This window comes from Rhinoderma darwinii, chromosome 1 (genome assembly GCF_050947455.1).
Source record: "Rhinoderma darwinii isolate aRhiDar2 chromosome 1, aRhiDar2.hap1, whole genome shotgun sequence".
NCBI lineage: Eukaryota > Metazoa > Chordata > Amphibia > Anura > Rhinodermatidae > Rhinoderma > Rhinoderma darwinii.
Genome location: NC_134687.1, coordinates 139,713,742 through 139,733,836, shown reverse-complemented (window position 1 = coordinate 139,733,836; position 20,095 = coordinate 139,713,742). Strand labels below are relative to the sequence as shown.

At 42.8% G+C, this 20,095-nt stretch overlaps 1 protein-coding gene across 3 annotated transcripts in view; it reads right to left on the bottom strand.

Annotated features, from left to right (window-relative positions):
- The window catches only part of MAML3 (mastermind like transcriptional coactivator 3), a 375,673-nt gene that overhangs the window by 12,104 nt on the left and 343,474 nt on the right, over positions 1 to 20,095 (bottom strand). For all 3 annotated transcript variants that reach the window (XM_075860425.1, XM_075860426.1, XM_075860427.1), the window contains exon 3: positions 1,857 to 2,084. In XM_075860425.1, the coding sequence (XP_075716540.1) occupies positions 1,857 to 2,084 (228 nt within the window). The remainder of the gene's footprint in view (positions 1 to 1,856; positions 2,085 to 20,095) is intronic.

Genomic DNA, 20,095 nt, shown 5'->3' with positions numbered 1-20,095 from the left:
ATATCTAAATAACGGACGGGGGTAGAAACAAAATGTAAAGTGCGCAGGTGAAATGTTCTCTTTAATTCGCTCTCCCAGATCTGCACAGGAAGTAACCACAGAGCACAAGACTTGTATAAAATAAACACATAGTAAAAACATAAGTACTTTTACTCCTCATTCACACGACAGCGAAAAACGACCGTGTGACGGCCCTTCTTTGAACGGACGTCACACGGACATTTTCAGAACAATTATGTTCTATGGGTGTATTTTTAACGGCTCGTGAATAATGGTCATCAAAAAATAGGACATAGAAGTCAATGGATCAATTTTTAACGGCTGTCAAAACATGTAACAACCGTTAAAAACGGATAAGGACATGGGGATTCAAGAGGCAAGGGAACTATTGACACATACTCACCGATGCAGCGCCGTCCTCTTCATGTGTGGTCTCTAGTCTCGCGGGTTCTGCGAAGGCGACGATATTACGTCATCGCGCCGCCTTTGCAGAACCCGTGAGACTAGAGACCACACGTGAAGTAGACTGCACTGCATCAGTGAGTGTGTAGGGCATTCAGGCGGAATTATATGTCCGGTATTGTTGCGCTCACTACAAGGGTAGTGTGGCGCTCGAACAGGGGGCATTGTTGTCAACTGTAGCAAATTTTTCAGGACTCTCCTGAATTTACAGAGACAGTCCCGGAAGATTACTACAGGGAGGGTTGGGTGCCATCATCTACAGGGGGGCTGTGTGCCATCATCTACTGGGGGTCTGTGTGCCATCATTTACTGGGGGGCTGTGTGCCATCATTTACAGGGGGTCTGTGTGCCATCATCTACAGGGGGGCTGTGTGACATCATATACAGTGGGCCTGTGTGGCATCATCTACAGGGGGGCTGTGTGGCATCATCTACTGGGGGATGTGCGGCATCATCTACAGGGGGGCTGTGTGCCATCATTTACAGGGGGTCTGTGTGCCATCATCTACAGGGGGGCTGTGTGACATCATATACAGGGGGCCTGTGTGACATCATATACAGGGGGCCTGTGTGGCATCATCTACAGGGGGGCTGTGTGGCATCATATACAGGGGGTTTGTGTGGCATCATATACAGGGGATCTGTGTGGCATCATATACAGGGTGGCTGTGTGGCATCATATACAGGGGGGCTGTGTGGCATCAAATACAGGCGTGCTGTGAAACAATCATGACAATGATCTTCCTTTGGATGTCTTCAGGGGGTTGGGACAAAAAAAAGCCTTTCAAATGAAATTCATCAGTTTTTTAACGGCCATGAAAAAACGGATACAAAATAGATCTCAAACAGCCATTAAAAACGGACAGACGGACTGGAAATGGATGAAAATTTGCAGACACAATGATGCAAAGCGGCCATGAAAAACTGACAGTTGATCAGTTTTTAATGGCCATTTATTGTTCACTGTCGTGTGAATATAGCTTTACTATACATGCCTCTGAAACCATGTGTTGAACTAAACATGGCAGCTAGAGGGCACTGTTGCTTTATATAAAACCTATAATTTCATCAAACTAAAAAGTTGTCGGATTTTCAGATTTTTATATCTTGTCAGATACGAATATATTTTGTATGCTAAAAAAAAATTGTATTTGTCAGTATGGAAACAACATTATAATTATATGTAAATTCATGTTTGGAGAGTAGTGGCTGGCAATGTATGTGAACCATTATTCAGGTGTACAATAAAGCATATCACATATCATGGTGTATAGCTTCACACAAAGCAGAAAAATAGTGCATGGCTTCATTAACCCAATAAAGAATCATGAAGACTAATGAGTGCCTGATGTACATATATGAGCCTCACAGATAGGAAGCCATTGTGACTGCACCTGCTCAGCTAGAATCTGCTGCTGTTGCTGTCTCTGCTCCCTGAGAAACTGCTGCTTTTGTTGCTCCATAGCATGTAGCTGAGCCCGTTGCTCTATAAGCATCTGTTTCATCATAGCGGCCTGAGGCTGGCTAGGCATGAAGCCCGGAGCCCCTGGGTTTCCACTTGGTCCTGGCACAGACTGTTGCATGGGTCCAGCAGGTCTTGACATCCCTACTGTATTCTGCTCCTGTATAAGAAAAAACAAAGATTTGTAATTACTGGGTTAAAAAAAACAACGCTGAAGGCAACAGCAATAATAATAATAATAATAATAATAATAATAATGAGGGGGTCACATGGAGTTTTTTGTCTGACAGAAAGAATCTGCCGCAGATTTTGAAATGCCATTGTTTTATTTATTGTTTCTTTTCAGCATATTTTGCCGCGTTTCTTTTCAGCCTACAGACTCTAATGCAAGAACCGCGGGCAAGATCTGCGGCAAAAAAACGCTGCAAACCAGCGGCGTGCGTTTTTCTGCCTCTCATTGACTTCGAGGAGACCGCTCAAAGAAAGAGCATGTTGCTTTTATTTTCTGCAAACCGCCAAAAACCGCCTGGGACCAAAAACGCCTCTGCCTTCCATTGAAATCAATGGGGGGGGGGCGATTTGGGATTTTGAGGTGTATTTTGAAGCATTTTTTGTAGCGTTAATGGAAAATCAGCTCCAAAAACACCTCAAGAAGTGACATGCCACTTCTTTTTACAAGGCGTATTTTTTTCATTCAGCCGCGTAAAAATATGCCTCATATGAACAACACAGTGTATTTCCCATTGAAATCAATGAGAAACTGTTTGCAGGTGTATTTCAAGTGTATTTTGGACTGTAATATGAGCGTTTTACGCTGCAAGGTACGCCTGAAAATAAACTGTATGAACATACCCTAATAATGGCACATACAGCACTGATGTCATAGCATAGGCAGTTACAAATATAGATCAAGGATGCAATGTACGCTGTAATAAAACGAGTTGTCCAAGAGTGTAACATATACTGCGAAACATATGAAACAAGGACAACAAAATGCATCATCTATTGATCACTGCTGAGTTACTGTTGGAGCACCAGGAGGTACTGCAGTATGATTGACACCTCTGCTCCCAGGTCTTCTGCCACAGTCCTGTGCCGGTAGATTACTGCACACAGCAGAAAAGACCTATAGGACGGAGCAATGTTCCGCAAGCCTTCTCTGTCCATGGATATGCATCAATGTCTCCTTTGAATACCTAACGCCTCCTAAAACAGGCCTAAAAACGCGCAGATCTGAAACACAATCTACATTACAATGTTTTTATTTCTTAGATTGATATCTATAAGGCCTTATTCACACGAACGTGTCCATTTTTCCTGCGTTGCAGTTCCATGTGACATCCGTGTACAGTGTGTGTCAGCGTTTTTTACACACACATGTCATCATATGTCACGCGTTTTTTACGTCAGCAAAAACGACTGAAGGAGGTGTTTTTCTTTTTCTCTTCATTACTTTAGCAACTGTTGCGTGAATCACGGACAACAAACGGATGTGCGTCCGCGTGCTGTCCGTGGTTTTCACATACCCATTGACTTCAATGAGTGTGTGATGCGCAAAAAACATCTGAATGGCCCCATTGACTTGCATAGGTCCGTGTGACGTCCGTTGTTTTAACGCGAATAACACGGACGTGAAATACGCTAGTGTGTATAAGGCTTAAGGCCTTGTTCACACAGCGGATTTTGCAGGCATTAAATATATCACCATTGAGGACCGCGGGCAAAAAATGCCATGAAAAACGCTTTCTCTGCCTCGGCAGGAAAGAAGATGCAGCTCTTTTTCCCCACGAGCTGCTTAAAGCCGCCGCAAATAAAAAAAAAACCCTCCGCCTCCCATTGAAATTAATGGTAGGCGGTTTCAGATGTTTTTGGGCGCTGATTCTGACGCGGCTTCCACATCAAAATCAGCGCCAAAAAACTGCTTCTTACAACTCGATGGAATTCAAAAGATCCATATTGTAATAATTAGAGATATTGAACAAATAATACACTATTTGACTTTAAAGGCCTAAAAATATAAACTAACATTTAATACTTATATGCTGCCCTAGACATGGAAATAAATAATTTAGGCTAAATTCACACGACTTTTCAGAACAATGTAGTTCTATGACTGTATTCACACGGCCGTTTTTTTAACGGCCGATGAATACCAGACATCAAAAAATAAGACATGTCCTATTTTTGGCCGTTTTCACGGTCAGACAGCCCCCGTAGAACTCAATGGATCAGTTTTTAATGGCCGTTAGGACTGCTTCTATCCTCTCCTCAGGGTCCCCGGCAGTCACTGACAACCGGAGACCCGACATTCAGCTGCCCGATCGCGCGGGCAGCAAGTTAAAACCCGAGCCGTAAAAAGTCTATTGCTCAGGTTTTAAGGACCCTGACCGCTGGCCGTAAAAACACAGCCAGCGGTCGGGAACCAGTTAATAGCCGTTTGACATCCATTTTGCATCCATTTTTCATGGCCGTTAAAAAAACTGATGAATTTCATTGGTCAGGCTTTTTTTGTCCCAACCCCCTCAAAACACCCAAAGGAAGGTCACATGTTCACCTAGACACTATTTACAGCCTCCCTGTATATGATGCCACACACCTCCCATGTATATGATGCCACACAGCTCCCTATATATGATGCCACACACCTCCCTGTATATGATGCCACACACCTCCCTGTATATGATTCCACACACCGCCCTGTAGATCAGGGGTCTCAAACTCGGCCGGGTAAGTGGGTCGCATATAGAAAAAATGGGAAGTTGACGGGCCGCATTACTTTCAAATTTTATACAATACAAAATTATTGTTAATCAATTAGTTATTTGAACTACTATAACACTATATTACTATAATACTAATACTACATTACTATAATAATACTACATTACTATAATAATACCGCCAGGTTTCAAATTTGAGAGATTTCTCCACGTGCTTATTTCAACAATCCAGCTTTCCAGTTTAAGTGTCGCTAAATGCAGTCCGGCGGCTCAGTTAGCACACATGTCAAGATTGGGCAGCCCCTTTTTAGATAGTGCCACAGTGCCCTCGGTGGATGCTGCCGCAGCGGTGCCCTCTGTGGATGCTGCAGTAGCGGTGCCCTCTGTGGATGCTGCCGCAGCGGTGCCCTCTGTGGATGCTGCCACAGCGGTGCCCTCTGTGGATGAAGCCACAGCGGTGCCCTCTGTAGATGCTGCCACAGCAGTGCCCTGTGTAGATGCTGCCACAGCAGTGCCCTCTGTAGATGCTGCCCCAGCAGTGCCCTCTGTAGATGCTGCCACAGCAGTGCCCTCTGCAGATGCTGCCACAGCAGTGCCCTCTGCAGATGCTGCCACAGCAGTGCCCTCTGCAGATGCTGCCACAGCAGTGCCCTCTGTAGATGCTGCCACAGTGATGTCAGGGGCTTGCCCAGAGCTGGAGTCCAGGAGCAGAGCCGCTTCTGGCACTCTGCTTGGGATTCCAGCTCTGCTCCTTAGATCACTGTCCATATATGGACAGAGATGTCAGGGGCAATCCCAGAGATGGATTCCCGGGCAGAGCGCTAGTAGGCTCTTCCTGGGACTCCAGCTGTGCTCCTGACATCACTGGGACTCCTGCTCTGGGGAAGCCCCTGACATCATTGTCGATGTATGGACAGCGATGTCAGAGGCTTCCCCAGAGTCCTGGAGAAGAGCCGATAATAGCACTGTGCCTGGGACTCCACTCTGGGGAAGACCCTGACACACTGTCCATATATGGGCAGCAATGTCAGGGAATTCTGCAGCGTCCCGGAGCAGAGCCGATACTAGCGCTCTGCCCGGGACTCCGCTCTGGGGAAGACCCTGACACACTGTCCATATATGGGCAGCGATGTCAGGGAATTCCACAGAGTCCCGGAGCAGAGCCTGTACTAGCGCTCTGCCCGGGACTCCGCTCTGGGGAAGACCCTGACACACTGTCCATATATGGGCAGCGATGTCAGGGAATTCCACAGAGTCCCGGAGCAGAGCCGATACTAGCGCTCTGCCCGGGACTCCGGCTCTGGGGAAGCCCCAGACATCGCTGTTCATATGTGGACAGCGATGTCAGGGAATTCCAGAGTCTCGGAGCAGAGCCGATACTAGCGGCCGCAGATGACAGCCCCAGGGGCCGCGTGCTTGAGACCCCTGCTGTAGATGATGCCACACATCTTCCTGTAGATGATGCCACACACCTCCCCGTAGATGATGCCACACACCTCCCCGTAGATGATGCCACACAGCCTCCCTGTAGATGATGCCACACAGCCCCCTGTAGATGCCACACAGCCTCCCTGTAGATGATGCCACACAGCCTCCCTGTAGATGATGCCACACAGCCTCCCTGTAGATGATGCCACACAGCCTCCCTATAGATGATGCTACACAGACCGCCTGTAGATTCTCGCACACAGCCTCCCTGTAGATGATGCCACACAGCCTCCCTGTAAATGATGCCACACAGCCCGACATGAATGCACTACATACTTACTGATGCAGCACTGTCTTCCTCATGTATGGTCTCTCATCTTCACGGGATCTGTGAAGGCAACGCGATGACACTCACCGATGCAGCGACGTCCTCACGTGTGTTCTCTCGTCCTCAAGGGATCTGCGAAGGCGGCGCGATGACGGCGGCGCGATGTCGTCATCGCGTCGACGTCATCGTGTCGACGTCATCGCGTCGCCTTCGCAGAACCCGTGAAGACTAGCGACCACACCAGAAGAAGACGGCGCTGCATCGGTGAGTATGTCATCAAACTGCCAATTTCCAGCATGGGAACTAGTAGTTCCCTTGCCAATCCCCATGTCACAGATCCGTTTTTAAGAGTTGTTACATGTATTGACAGCCGTTAAAAATGGATCCATTGACTTTTATGGGGGCCGTCTGACCGTGAATACGGAAATGTCCTATTTTTTGACGGCCATTATTCACGGGCCATTAAAAAAACGGCCGTGTGAATACACCCATAGAACATTGTTCTGAAAACTGACGTTTTTCACGGTCGTGTGAATAAGGCCTTACTGATGCACCCAGAAGTATTGTGTCATTGTATTTATACACAAAATTCATACATTTTGGTCAGCGGTTATGTTTTCATTCATTTGTTAATGGTGGCGGCAGCACACCGAGATTCCATGTATATATCCAGTATGCGCACCCTTAATGGAGACATTGTTACAAGTACCCCTGATGCCCTTTAAGTTTTGGAGGACTGTTATAAGACAGTATATACATCCCAGATACATTCTTCCGATTAATACTATTCAAGCATTTCTGGATAGAGCACGACTCCCTACTTTATCTACACAGTCACAGAACCTATCAGAGGAATCTTTGCTTTTGAAATATTGGAGCAGGCCTCAAGCTCCATGGTGAATGATAATGCAATGGGGACTTATGGTTTGCTGGCAAAGGTTTACAAATGGTACTGAGATATTCTATTATTCCATCTCTTAGCGCTCTATACTTGTTTACAGGAAAAAACTATGCTCGCATCTATGCAAGAGGCTATAATAATGGTATTACCTAAGCCGGACAAAGACCCCTGTTTCCTGAATCATATCGGCCGATACCATTACTGACGGTTCATATCAAAATTTAGGCCAAGGTACTAGTTACTCGTCTTGCTGGAGTTGTATCTTCAATGTTACACCCAGACCAGACTGGGTTTACGTCCACTAAATTCATGGCAATTTATTTTTGAACATGCAATTACCTGCCGCAAATAATGTTCATCATAAAATAGTGCTGTGGTTAGATGCTGCAAAAGCATTCGATAGTTGAATGGAGATTTTTCTGGGCCGCATTATAAAATATGGAATTTGGACCTACTATCAAATCTTTGGTTCAGTTTCTGTATTCTGTCCCTGTAGCCAGGATTAGAGGTAATGGCTGTCGGCATGGGTAAGGGTATCCTTCGTCGCCGCTACTATTTGCCATGCCACTGGAGCCGTCGGCAGCGGTCCTTCGGACATTAAGCGGTAGGCTTTAAAAATGGGGTGACGGAGGAGAAAGCAGTGTTGTACGCATATCATCTCCTGCTATTGGATTGCTCACGGGTCTCTGGACAGTGCTATGACAATTATAAATTCGAAAATTATGAATTGGGACAAATTGGTTTTCCTTCCTTTAGACCCTTTACCAGCTCCATGTGTCCCCATTGCAACCTACTCAGGTGTAACTGCAATACCTAAATAGTTAAGCTGACTCTAACATTAAAGATCTTGAAACATTTTACCTAGCGACCCTTTTTTAAAAGTTTAAACAGAATACTGCAGCATGGCTCAAGCTGTACATCTCTATGGTCGGACATGTTAATCTCATTAAAGAGGCTCTGTCACCAGTTTATAACTGCCCTATCTCCTACCTAATCTAATAGGCGCTTTAATGTAGATAACAACAGTTTTGTTTATTTTTGTCCAAGTTATGATCATTTTTAATTTTATGACTGGTCAGCATCATACACTTTTCTTTACAACGCCCACTTGGTCAAAAGTAAAAAAAATGCCCAGTTGGGCATGAAGGACAAATTAACATAAAACGAAATACGATCATAACTTGGTCAAAAATAAAAGTTTTTCCCAAAAAACAAAAACAAAACTGTTATCTACATTAAAGCGCCTATTAGATTAGGTAGGATATAGGGTAGTTATAAATTGGTGACAGAGCCTCTTTAAGACGGTACTGATGCCACAGTTATTATATATTTTCGATAACGCCTGGTGTGGTTATCACGTAATAAATTTTACAGAATAAATGCGCTCTTTAAAGCAACCCTCCGTCCTCAGGACAAAATTATAAATATGATGGGGTATATGGAGTAATATTACCTGGTACCCTCCAGTTGCCCCCTTATGCCGTGGATCCGCCGTTTTAGGGTCCCCTTTGTTTTGTCTCAAAATGGCCACAGTGCTTCTCAGACTGAGTCTAAGACACTTCCTCTGTTCACGGTTTGGACAGAACTGCTCACGTGAGGAGTGTTCTCAGTAGGAGTGTCTCAGACTCGTAGTCTAAGAAGCACTGCAGCCATTTTGGGACAATAAAGAGAGGACCCTAAAACGCCGGATTTGCGACAAAGGGGCACAACTGTAGGGCATTAGATAGTATTACTCCATATACGCCATCATATTTAAAATGTCGTTCTGTGACCGGAGTGTCGCTTTAAGGACCTCAGTTGGAGTAAAAGTCAACCTAGAATTCCGGCTTGAATCCCTGTAAAGTGCCAAAGATGAAGGAGCCCTTGAATATACTATTTGGCTAGCACTTGAAGGGTTGGAGTGAACAATCGTTTGCAAGTTAAACATATACTATTCTACAGTAGTTGGTTGTAGTCCATTATTTTGCTGCTTAGTGGCTGGTAAGTTTCATGTTTCACCTAAAAGCCACCCTACAAGCTCTTATTCATATGGTATCGTGTAAAATTAAACAAATACGGGGTATTACTGGATTTACATCTTATACGCCAATTTGGAATAATCATAACCTATCTGAATTTACGTTACCGCTTGGATTTGAACATTGGAAATAATTCGAGGAAGTTCATCTTAATCATTTATTGCAGGACAACACATTTAAATCCTTTGAGCAATTACAGTCTGACTTTCATCTTCCGCATAGAATGTTTTATCAATATCTGCAGGTTAGACATGCATTTGATATTCAAAGTTGAACAGCGCATATGTAAATTCAGACTGACATGTTACTAGATGCACCGTGACATCACGAGAGGTGTGATATTCTTTATTTATGGTACCTTTCTATCGACTTTTCTTACAAAATATCCACTAACTGTTAATTGGGAATCAGAGGTTGGATCTGTCACGGAATATAAATGGAATGCAATCTTTGAGTACATTCCAAAGATTTCTGTAAGTGACCCAAAAGGGTTGTTACAGTTGGATGTTATCCGCAGCGTGTATAAAACGCATCATGTATTATTCCGAACCGGTATTAGGTCTGATTCCAAGTGCCGAAGATGTATGTCAGAAGGGGAGGATATTCTGCACATGTTATGGAACGGTCTGAGATTACATACAGCACCTACTGGCAGGTAATACTAAAATTAATTAATGTGGCTTATCAAGTCATGGTACCCAGAGCCCCCCTGGTGTGCATTTTGGAATATGTGCAGGGACCCCAAACTGACGAAACAGGCAAATTGGCTATTGCACGCTTACTGTATGTAGCCAGAAAATGACTGCTATGTGTTGGCTTTCGGAAATCCCACCAACACAAAGAGAATTTATAGGGAGAGTAAACACCCTTATTCAAATGGAAAATGGTGTATATGCTAAATGAGGCAGGCCACATCAATATAAAAAAAATCTGGCCCCCATGGTTAGGCTGGATTCACACGACCTATTTTCAGGCGTAAACGAGGCGTTTTACGCCTCGAATTACGCCTGAAAACACGGCTCAAATACGTCGGCAAACATCTGCCCATTCATTTCAATGGGTTTGCCGACGTACTGTGCCGACGACCTGTAATTTTACGCGTCGCTGTCAAAAGACGGCGCGTAAAAGAACAGCGTCGTCAAAGAAGTGCAGGACACTTCTTGGGACGTAATTTGAGCCGTTTTTCATTGACTTCAATGAAGAACAGCTCCAAAGTACGGCCGTAATTGACGCCTCGCAAAACGCCAGTACGAGCAATTACGTCTGAAATGCAGGAGCTGTTTTCTCCTGAAAACAGCTCCGTAATTTCAGCCGTAATTGTCGATATCGTGTGCACATACCCTTAGACGCTCCAGGCCAAGCATCGCCTATCCTGCTTAGAGATGGAATGGATATCACTGGTTGACTGGATTAAGCTGGAGCGCTTTTAACTGCACATTACCTGCTTGTACTATTTATGGTGTACTGTCCATATATAAAAAATGAAACGTGCTCTTTATGTGCATATACCTTTGGTTAAAGAAACATGGAATCGTTAATTTCACATCAGTAATGCGAAGTATGTTGTGACTCTCAGTTGAATAACTTTTCCTCAATGGCAAAATTTAAGGGGGGGGGGGGTGATTTATTTGCTTCCCTTATTGTTTCTTGTAATATGTAAAAAAATAACTCCTCCAGCTAACAGCTTATTTTGTCAATGGAAGTTTCTGTCAGCTATAATGTAGCATTACATGCAGCCATTCAAATAAATGGCCAACCACATAATACATGGGTGGTTTGAGTCTGCCACGATAAGAGCTGCTGTTTGTTGGCTCTATGAAGTCTATATGCTGTCTATGTGCTCTTCAAGAGCCTATTTAATGGTGGAATCCTCCATTACAAAAAAACAAAAAGAAAATTTATCTTCACATAGGTCTGAGCAGCAATACCAGACACAGGCTATGGAGCAAAGTGGCACTGTGTCTGATAAAACGATGTCTCTTCCTTCTAACCTCATACATTCCATTTAGAGGTCATTGTCCCAAATAATAAAATGTAATAATCACCGGTTAAATGTGTCCTTCAGTGGTCATTCTCTAAAAAGTCTACTCAGCTGTTTCTCAGATTTATCAGTGACAACCAACGTAACGGCCACTATTTCTCACACTTTGGTTGTCGGCCATCCTTCGCAGACGCCTAAATAACGAATCTGGCTAGTTACACAGGGATACATCCTTCTGTGTAGCTACGGGTTTGCAGTTCCAGATACTAGGAATTCTGCCAGACAAACCCAGAAGTAACTCAGCAATTACAGACATCATACTATTACTCCAAGTTTTCGAAGTCACTCCTATAATGGCACACAAATAAGTGTTTATTTTAGTATTGTATTAGCGATCTGACAGAATGTTGTACAAAATTCGGTATAATTTTCTCTTGTGGTTTGGATAAATGTTCTTTTCAAAATAATATAATACAATCGTATTTACTAGAAGGGGGTTTCTTCTAAACTATCTTCATTGAACTTGGGCAGATCGAGTCAGGATTATTCAATGAAAGCCTATTATATGAAGTATAATAGCTGCGATTTTCTTGCATTAAAACTTCAGTTGCCGTTAATTTGCTCGACAACCAACTTGAAATTAGTTCCAGTATAACAAAGGATTGTAATGTGAAATGGTGAATTAAAGAGACCTTTGTCTTGGCCGTATTAATACATTTTTATCAGCCAAGGCGACAGCCTGTCATTGAAAGACTGCTTATCTTTAATTTCCCAAGGGCACAACATCTACACTATATTATGATTTTTAATCTAGCAGCAACGAGCTATTCTAGCTGGTCTCCCAGTTAACATGTCTAAAATATGATCAGTCCTAGGACATAATAAAAAGGTGATGTGGCACCCCTCCCATCCAATTCAGTGCTCATAACCACATGCTAAATGCCCCCTCTGAACTAGTAATGAAGTGTTCCTCCCAATGAGCTTAATAGCGTCTTCGGAAGCAATCCACATTCCCTGATCAGACTTGGAGCGCTGCATGTGTCATCCAGACCCTGATATAGCCAAGTGATCCTTGGTGCTGGTGATGGATATATGAAGGGCTGCTAGGAATACAGACGTGCGTCATTCCCCCTGCTATCTAGCACTCACACTATGGCAGTGCAGCCTTTTCGATGGGGTTTATGCTACATTAAGTCAATATGAACTGAATGACTTCAGCTCTGACAAACAGTCCAAGGCATCTGCTCTGTGCTACAAAAGTATGGTATCATTCAATACTAAATCTGAACATTTCCATTTGGTCAGTCATACTGTATGCCTTCAAAAACAAAATGTTACGAGTACTACACCCCTTTTTGTTTTTATCAAAGATACATTTAAAAGAAGTAAAGTTACAAAAACCCCGAAAATACAGTGTGCAAGAACATCTATCTATCTATCTATCTATCTATCTTAAAGGCTGTTACCGATCACATCTAAGTTCATAACATAGAAGTGATCGATAACAGGTGGACCCTCTTACACTGAACCCATCAGTCCCGCGGACCTAACGGATTCAGGTCTCAGTGCTAGATACAGCTGCTCCTTATACAGGATACAAAGTTGCTGTATCTCAAAAAGTAAAAATAATTTTTAATAAAATGTATTTAGAATTTGCACCAAACACACTGATAGACATTTTTATTTATTTAAAAAAAAAAAGAAAACAATTTCAAAGGTGTACATAGGCTTTAAAGGGGTTGTCCACTATCGGACAACTGAAGACCTATCCACCGGATAGGTCATCAATAAATATATCATCGGTGCGGGTCCAACACCTGGACCCCACACCGATCTGCTGCTCTGGTTGCCTGCGGGCACAGGATGTCATTGCACAGTATGGAATGTACAGAGCCAAAAGTAGTTGGCTCCGTACATTGCATAACGGCCGTGCTGCCGAACTGCAGCTCTGCTCCTATTAACTTGAATAGTACAGCCGCTATTCCATGACCGGAGCCTTCCGGCATGGATGTCCGATGCCCGCAGGCAGCCAGAGCGGCTGATCAGTGCGGGGTCCAGGTGTCGGACCCCCACAGATCATGTACTGATGACCTATATCCGGTGGATAGGTCATCAGTTGTCCGGTAGTGGCTGCCTTGATGTGACTCATTGGAACTTTATCTATGGTTTCCTTTTGCCTTTTCTTTTCCATTTGTTTCAGCTTTCTTGTATTTTGTGGTCACAATATTCTATACAATATTTTGTTTAATGACTCTATGTTGATGCTGTATACACCTATCTTTGTAACCCACTATTTATAAATGAATAAACATTTTTAAATTACGAAATATTTTTTATATGGTTATTTTAAGAAAACATGCATTGCTCAGTAAACTCAGTTTTTTTTCCAGTTATAACTTTTAGCGACAATAAGTTTTAGATATTGTAGCAACTACATGTATAGAATTTCTATGGGAAATTGTGACATCAGCTTTAAAATATCTGTTCATTGGTCTTTGCTCCAATGAAATCCATGGGATTTATATACAAAGCTATAAAGGGAGGAGCCAGTAAGAGCCCAAAGGTCTAGCCCTATACCTTCAGCTGGTTCCCTTTTATCCAGGGCATCATGACGGGCCCAAGCTCCTGGCCTCTATTGATGTCGTTTTCTCACATATCTATAAATGATATGTAAGAAAATAACAAAACTAGAGCAACCCCTTTTAGGGTTGTATCACAGATGTTATTAAGATAGTGAAATAATGCTCACAATTACAGTATATATTGAAGGAAGAAAAGATTAAGATCTAGTAGAAACGGTGTTATACAATTCCTTTATTATCCTGAACCTGGCTTACTGTCAATAATACATTACAAGGCCTGAGCTTCATACGCTGTACCAGCAGATGGTGTTATCAGTCTAATCCTGAGTGTCATTCCCCTCTCTGGGTGATTGCTGCTCTCTCTATGCCCCCCACCCTGCCTCAAAATCACCACCTTTTTTCAATTCCCTCCCCCATACTTGCAGATGGCTTAATCGTGACTACAGTTCTCCCCACCCCTCCAGCCCCCACAATACGTCTGGGATAATGCTGCTAACGTACAACTAAGCAGTCAAGTGTGACAGCATAGAGCAGGTAGCCTGGCAACTGAGAGCATAATACTGAACAGATGGTGTGATGGACAGCGCACACACATATATAGACACACACACACATAGACACACACTGGCCTGGAATTCCTTGCCAATAAAAGCTTGTTTAAAACTTAACATGCGTTATATGTTAGGCTTTTGTCTTGCACTTGCATTCATTATTCATAGACATTAAACAAAGGATACATAATGTGACTGACATATCATTGTCATAGATCATTTTAGATGCCGATCTATCAGGATCATGTGTGACTACTTCAGCACCTCTGATGTTATTGGACCAGGGACCCATGTGGGCACCGAAAGCACATTGACCAAGGAATCCTTAAGCCCCTCCTAATGCAAAAAAATAAAATGCTTGAGATCTACACAAAATATAGTAAAGCTTTCACTCCTTAAAGAGGTTGTCCAGTTTATAAAACACATTTTTATATACTGTATTAGGGAATTCTGAGTTAATAGAGGGGGATCCTCTTTTTAGGATCCTCATCTCTTGGCCAGAGTGGAAAGCAGTTACAAAAAAACATCTGGAGTACCTATCCTGTCTTGCGTTACAAAAGATAACCTTTTGATATGAATGGGCACTGTGAAATGCTTAGTTTCCCCTGTGGTGGTGCTGCATGGAAATTGAACACTTACTGCCAGGTTTCCCCACAGTTTACAGCTGTTCCCCACAGTTCACAGCAGGGGGACACTTTGCGATCTGGCTTTTCTCAAGGGACCAATCTAAATAGTAGATATTGTCCAAAGTGGAGAACCCCTTTAAATATTTCCAACTACAATGTCTTTGGGGCGGATTGGCCTTGGCCAATGGCTGCATCGGGAGAGATCCCGATGGGCCGGTCAGGCCATGACGTTAGGGGGCCAGGGCGGGATGTGGCCGGGTCTTCCTAGTTCTCCCGAACCGGTTTTTAAAATGGGAAGGGATGCCGAGCTGATCCATTCTAAACTCATACTTAGGACACGGATACAATTAAGCAGTCTGGTGCTGGGGGGAGCAAGGGAGCCAAAGGTTCCCTGCCCCGCTAATCAGCGATTTGCCAATGATGCAGGTGGCGCAATGACAACATAGCACCACCTACGTTACTCCGCAGCAGCAGGCCTGGCCAGTAGAGAGCAGGCCTGCATCGCTGAAGGACAACGTGGGAACGGGGACAGGTGAGTATATAGTGTTTTTTTGTTTTTGAGGCATTTTTTGTGGCACTATCTACATCTACAGTGGGCACAGTGTGTGCAGCACTATCTACAGGGGACTGGCTGGTTCTTGTGCTGTATACATTTATGGCGCTTGGTTGGTGTGGGAACACAGCCTAACGGTTTGCTGACCCCGCCTATTTGTGTTTGCCCCGCCTACAACATGAGGCCACTTTTAGATTTTTTTTCACGCCCACTTTAAGTTCCCAATCCGACCCTGTTAGGACTACAGAAGTCTGGCAGAAGTCATGGCAGGTAGCTATAGCAATGGAGATGACTGGTACACTGTGGGGGAAAAGCAAAAACAACAAATATTCCACCCTTGTGAGAAGGCAATGCTTAGCAGATTGGTGTTTCTCAATGTTGCAATATTTTGCAAGGTTACATCAGACTAGCTAAATCTTCTATGTAAGGGCCTGATCACAGCAGCGTTGGGCTTCTGTTCACGGGTTCTAGTTGACTACGCTATTGTTTCCGCAAAAAAAAGGAAACCTTATGGAATGGAAACAAATGGAAACCAATTGCAATGGAAGCAGTATCCTTGAAATTAATGGTAATGCAAACAGAAGCTATGGTTTCAGTTTGGCTTTCTGTTGATGGGTTCCTCCGACGGAAAGGTCGAACGAAACCCATGAACGGAAGCCCGATGCTGATGTGAACACAGCCTTACATACAATGCCATGGTGGGTTTATATACAGGTGCAGTACCGTCAATGTCAAAAACACAACTGACTCATCAATGTTTTTCCTTAGTAACATCGTCAAAGAACTGAGGAGTCTTTAAGACAGAGAAAAGAAGCATTAAAATGTTGCTTTTAACAAAGATGTAGTAACAAAATCAGAATATATAATGAGAGGCGTAACTGGAAATTTCTGAGCCCCAATGCAAAATCTGTAACAGGGCCCCCCATCTAGCATGTGCCATTTATAATACCAATGCCTTCTTACGTGGCAGGGGGGCCTTTGGGCCCCCGCAGGCACCAGTCCTGAGTGTGACTGCTCCCTCTGCACCCCCGGTAGCTGCGCTGTATCTAATATCTATTTTATCAGGTAGTAGTTTCCCTCCTACGAGTAAACTAAACTGGTAAACTAGTGTTCACAATATGGTGTGAGAGGATAGGAAAGAGTTACTTTATATTAGGCAATTGTAGCAATTTCCAGATACAGTGGGATTGTGAAAAGGTAGAGCGAAGCAGTTGCCAATATAGTTACCAATCAGGTTACTGCTTTCATTTTCAAAAGCTGCCCTATAAAAAGACGGCAATAATCTGATTGGTTGTTACTAGCAATTCTTTAAATTTTCCTACCACTAGTGTGATGAATGTACCTCAATATTCCAATAATAACATTATATTATTTACATGCTGATACAATTTACAAGGCTACAAAGCTGGTGCTCTGTTTTAAATTGGCTGAAAACCTATGTTCGTCTATAGTTAAAACCCAATAGAATTAATCACGGGGTACTAGAATAAATACGTATGACTAATGCTGAGTTCACACCTGCGTTCGGCTTTCCATTGTTCTACTCCGTCCGAACAAACACACCGGAAGATCTGGTTCTGTTGCACAACGGACACCACGTTTAGCAAAAGAAAACTATTGGCTTTAATAGGTTCCATTGGGTTTTTGTCGTGGTTTTACTGGAAACAATAGCGCAGGGATATTTTTGGCCAGATCTGCGTCGGAGGCTCCTAATGGAGCCCCCAACGCGATGGGAATGAGGCCTTACCAACCTACATATATGGCTAGCTGGACGTTCACATTCTAATTTAGGCGTGTTCAATATCAGTAGATCAAAATGAGAAAACCAATGTAATCAATAGGTTCTTTTTAGTGCTTATATTGGCGACATATTTTGCAGCAGCATAGAATGAAAAAATACAGACAAATTGGATAACATACATTAGCACGCACGCGGAAACAGGCATAAGGGCCATATCTTTCTTCTATGATAATCATTGAATCCACCAAAAGCTGATTGCCACAAACTAATGCCATCCTGAGGGACCAAATGACATTATTCTCCAGTACGGTAAATACACTGTGAACGTTTATAGAGATTGATCGCATCTTTCAGCAACATTTTGTGTGTGTGGAGGGGAATAATCAGATAAAAGTCAGTGTCTGGTAGAATGTAACAGCTCTGGGCTGGAGTGGATAATATCTCTCTGTTTATAGGACGAGCGAGCCGTGTGCTGCTGATTACTTCTAGGGTTTTATTCTTATAACGTGCCATATACTGTTAATTGGGTAAATGGCATACAACATTTTTCAAGATTACCTATAAATCACAATATGTTGCTTCAGAAGTGTTAGGCCATGAACAGGTTGGGTAGTGAACTCCGCCAGTTAAAAAAAAAACCTGGAAATGTAATTGTAAAAATAAGGGAGCTGTTTGTCATTGACTTCATATCTCAGCTTCCTGGATCGGGGGAAGGCAATCATTAATAGCTACCAATTCTCATATAAAAGCTAATGCTTTGTTTAATTTTGTGGATATGGGCCTGCTGTTTATTTCATGACGTCTCCATGATAAATCCAGCACCGCACCCGCTAATAATGATCCATCCACTGTAAAATAGCCAAAGCAGCACCCTGCCTGCTGCTATCTGTGGTGAGGAAGGAAGGGGAGGGGGAGGAAGACGGTGCCCATAGCAGAGGGGGCTCTATGATAGTGTCATTGTGCAGGGAGGGGGTGGGGGATAGATAGATCAGAAGAGGAAAGAGGGGGATAAGGAGGGGTCAGCAGCTCTTCCGCGACAGCACACAGACTTAACAATACAAAGGCAGAACAACATGTTTCACAGACAAGGCAAATAAGGGGCTGACGCTGAAGAAGCAGCAGCTCAGTCATGTTAATAATGGAGGGTTTAAGAACATCCCTACTAAGTGGATTGGCCTGAACCCTGTTAGAGTGTTTTGGTAAATCTGCCGGATAATGATCAGCTGACCCGTTGTCGGGTCACCTAAAACAGTTCAGTATTTTGGGTTTAGAATTGGCTTCTGGCATCTTTCAAGAATCATCCTATTAATCCATTGTATTAGATTGCAAATGTTTATAATCCATTATATATGACATATTTTGAGTACATAAAGCTATAACATTGCATATATCTGAATGATTAGATGATCTATTTAATGTAAATTTTTCCCTAAAATTATAATTTAAAAAAAGCTATTAAAAAAATATTTATTGGTTCTATCTTTTTTCCAGGGAAACTGGGTGACAAGCAATATGGCTACCACTTAAGCTTGCACAGGAGTTGTCACCCAGTCTTCCTAGAGACCTGTATGGCAGCAAATCTACCAAGTGAGGGTCTTGGGGAACACAAGTTAAAGAGGCTCTGTCACCAGATTATAAGTGCCCAATCTCATACATAATCTGATCGGCGCTGTAATGTAGATAACAACAGTGGTTTTTATTTTGAAAAATTATCATTTTTGAGCAAGTTATGAACAATTTTTGATTTATGCTAATTACTTTCTTAATAGACAACAGGGCGTTGTAAAGACAAGTGTATGATTCTGACCAATCAGTGTCATACACTTCTCTTCATTCCAGCCCAGTAGACATCGCCTCCAGCCAGAATGCGATGTCTATTCACACTCCTGACACCTCTGTAAAGTTTCTGTGGGACTTAATCACAGCACAGCGTGATCTCACGAGATCACGCTGTGCTGTGTGTGTAAGTCCCACAGAAACTTTACCGAAGTGTCGGGAGTGTGAATAGACATCGCATTCTGGCTGGAGGCGATGTCTATTCACTCTCAAGGCACTTCGGTAAAGTTAATGTGGGTGTATGTGACAGCACAGCGTGATCATCTGAGATCACGCTGTGCTGTGAGTACAGCTAAAAATGAATGAAGAAAAGTGTATGATGCTGATTGGTCACTGATTGGTCAGCGTCATACATTTCTCTTTACAATAACCAGTTGGTAAAAAGGTAAAAAACGACCAGTTGACTATTAAGAAACGAATTAGCATAAATCTAAAATTGTTCATAACTCGCTCAAAAACGATAGTTTTTCAAAATAAAAAAACACTGCTGTGATCTACATTACAGCGCCGATCATATTATGTAGAAGATAGGCCACTTATAATGTGGTGACAGAGCCTCTTTAATATAAAATGCTAGTACAAAATAGTTTCAAAGAAGACTCCTTATTGAATTTCTCTGCTTACATTTCTTATTCTGATCTTGTAAAATTCAAGATTATCACGCAGTTAAGAAATATGTGTTAGTTAGAATTTCTAAATTATTGGATACCAAATTTAAGGAATTTCACAGTGTTTTTCAGTTTGGGGAAAAAGTTTATAAATTCTCCTGTACATGTAAACACGATTTCTACTTCTATTACAGTACTCAATGTATCCAATTGTTTAAACAGAAGAAACTACTAATAATTGAACCCTATGATTAAATTGTGAGTCTGCAGAAAAATATCCAGTTGGGTCACAAGTGCG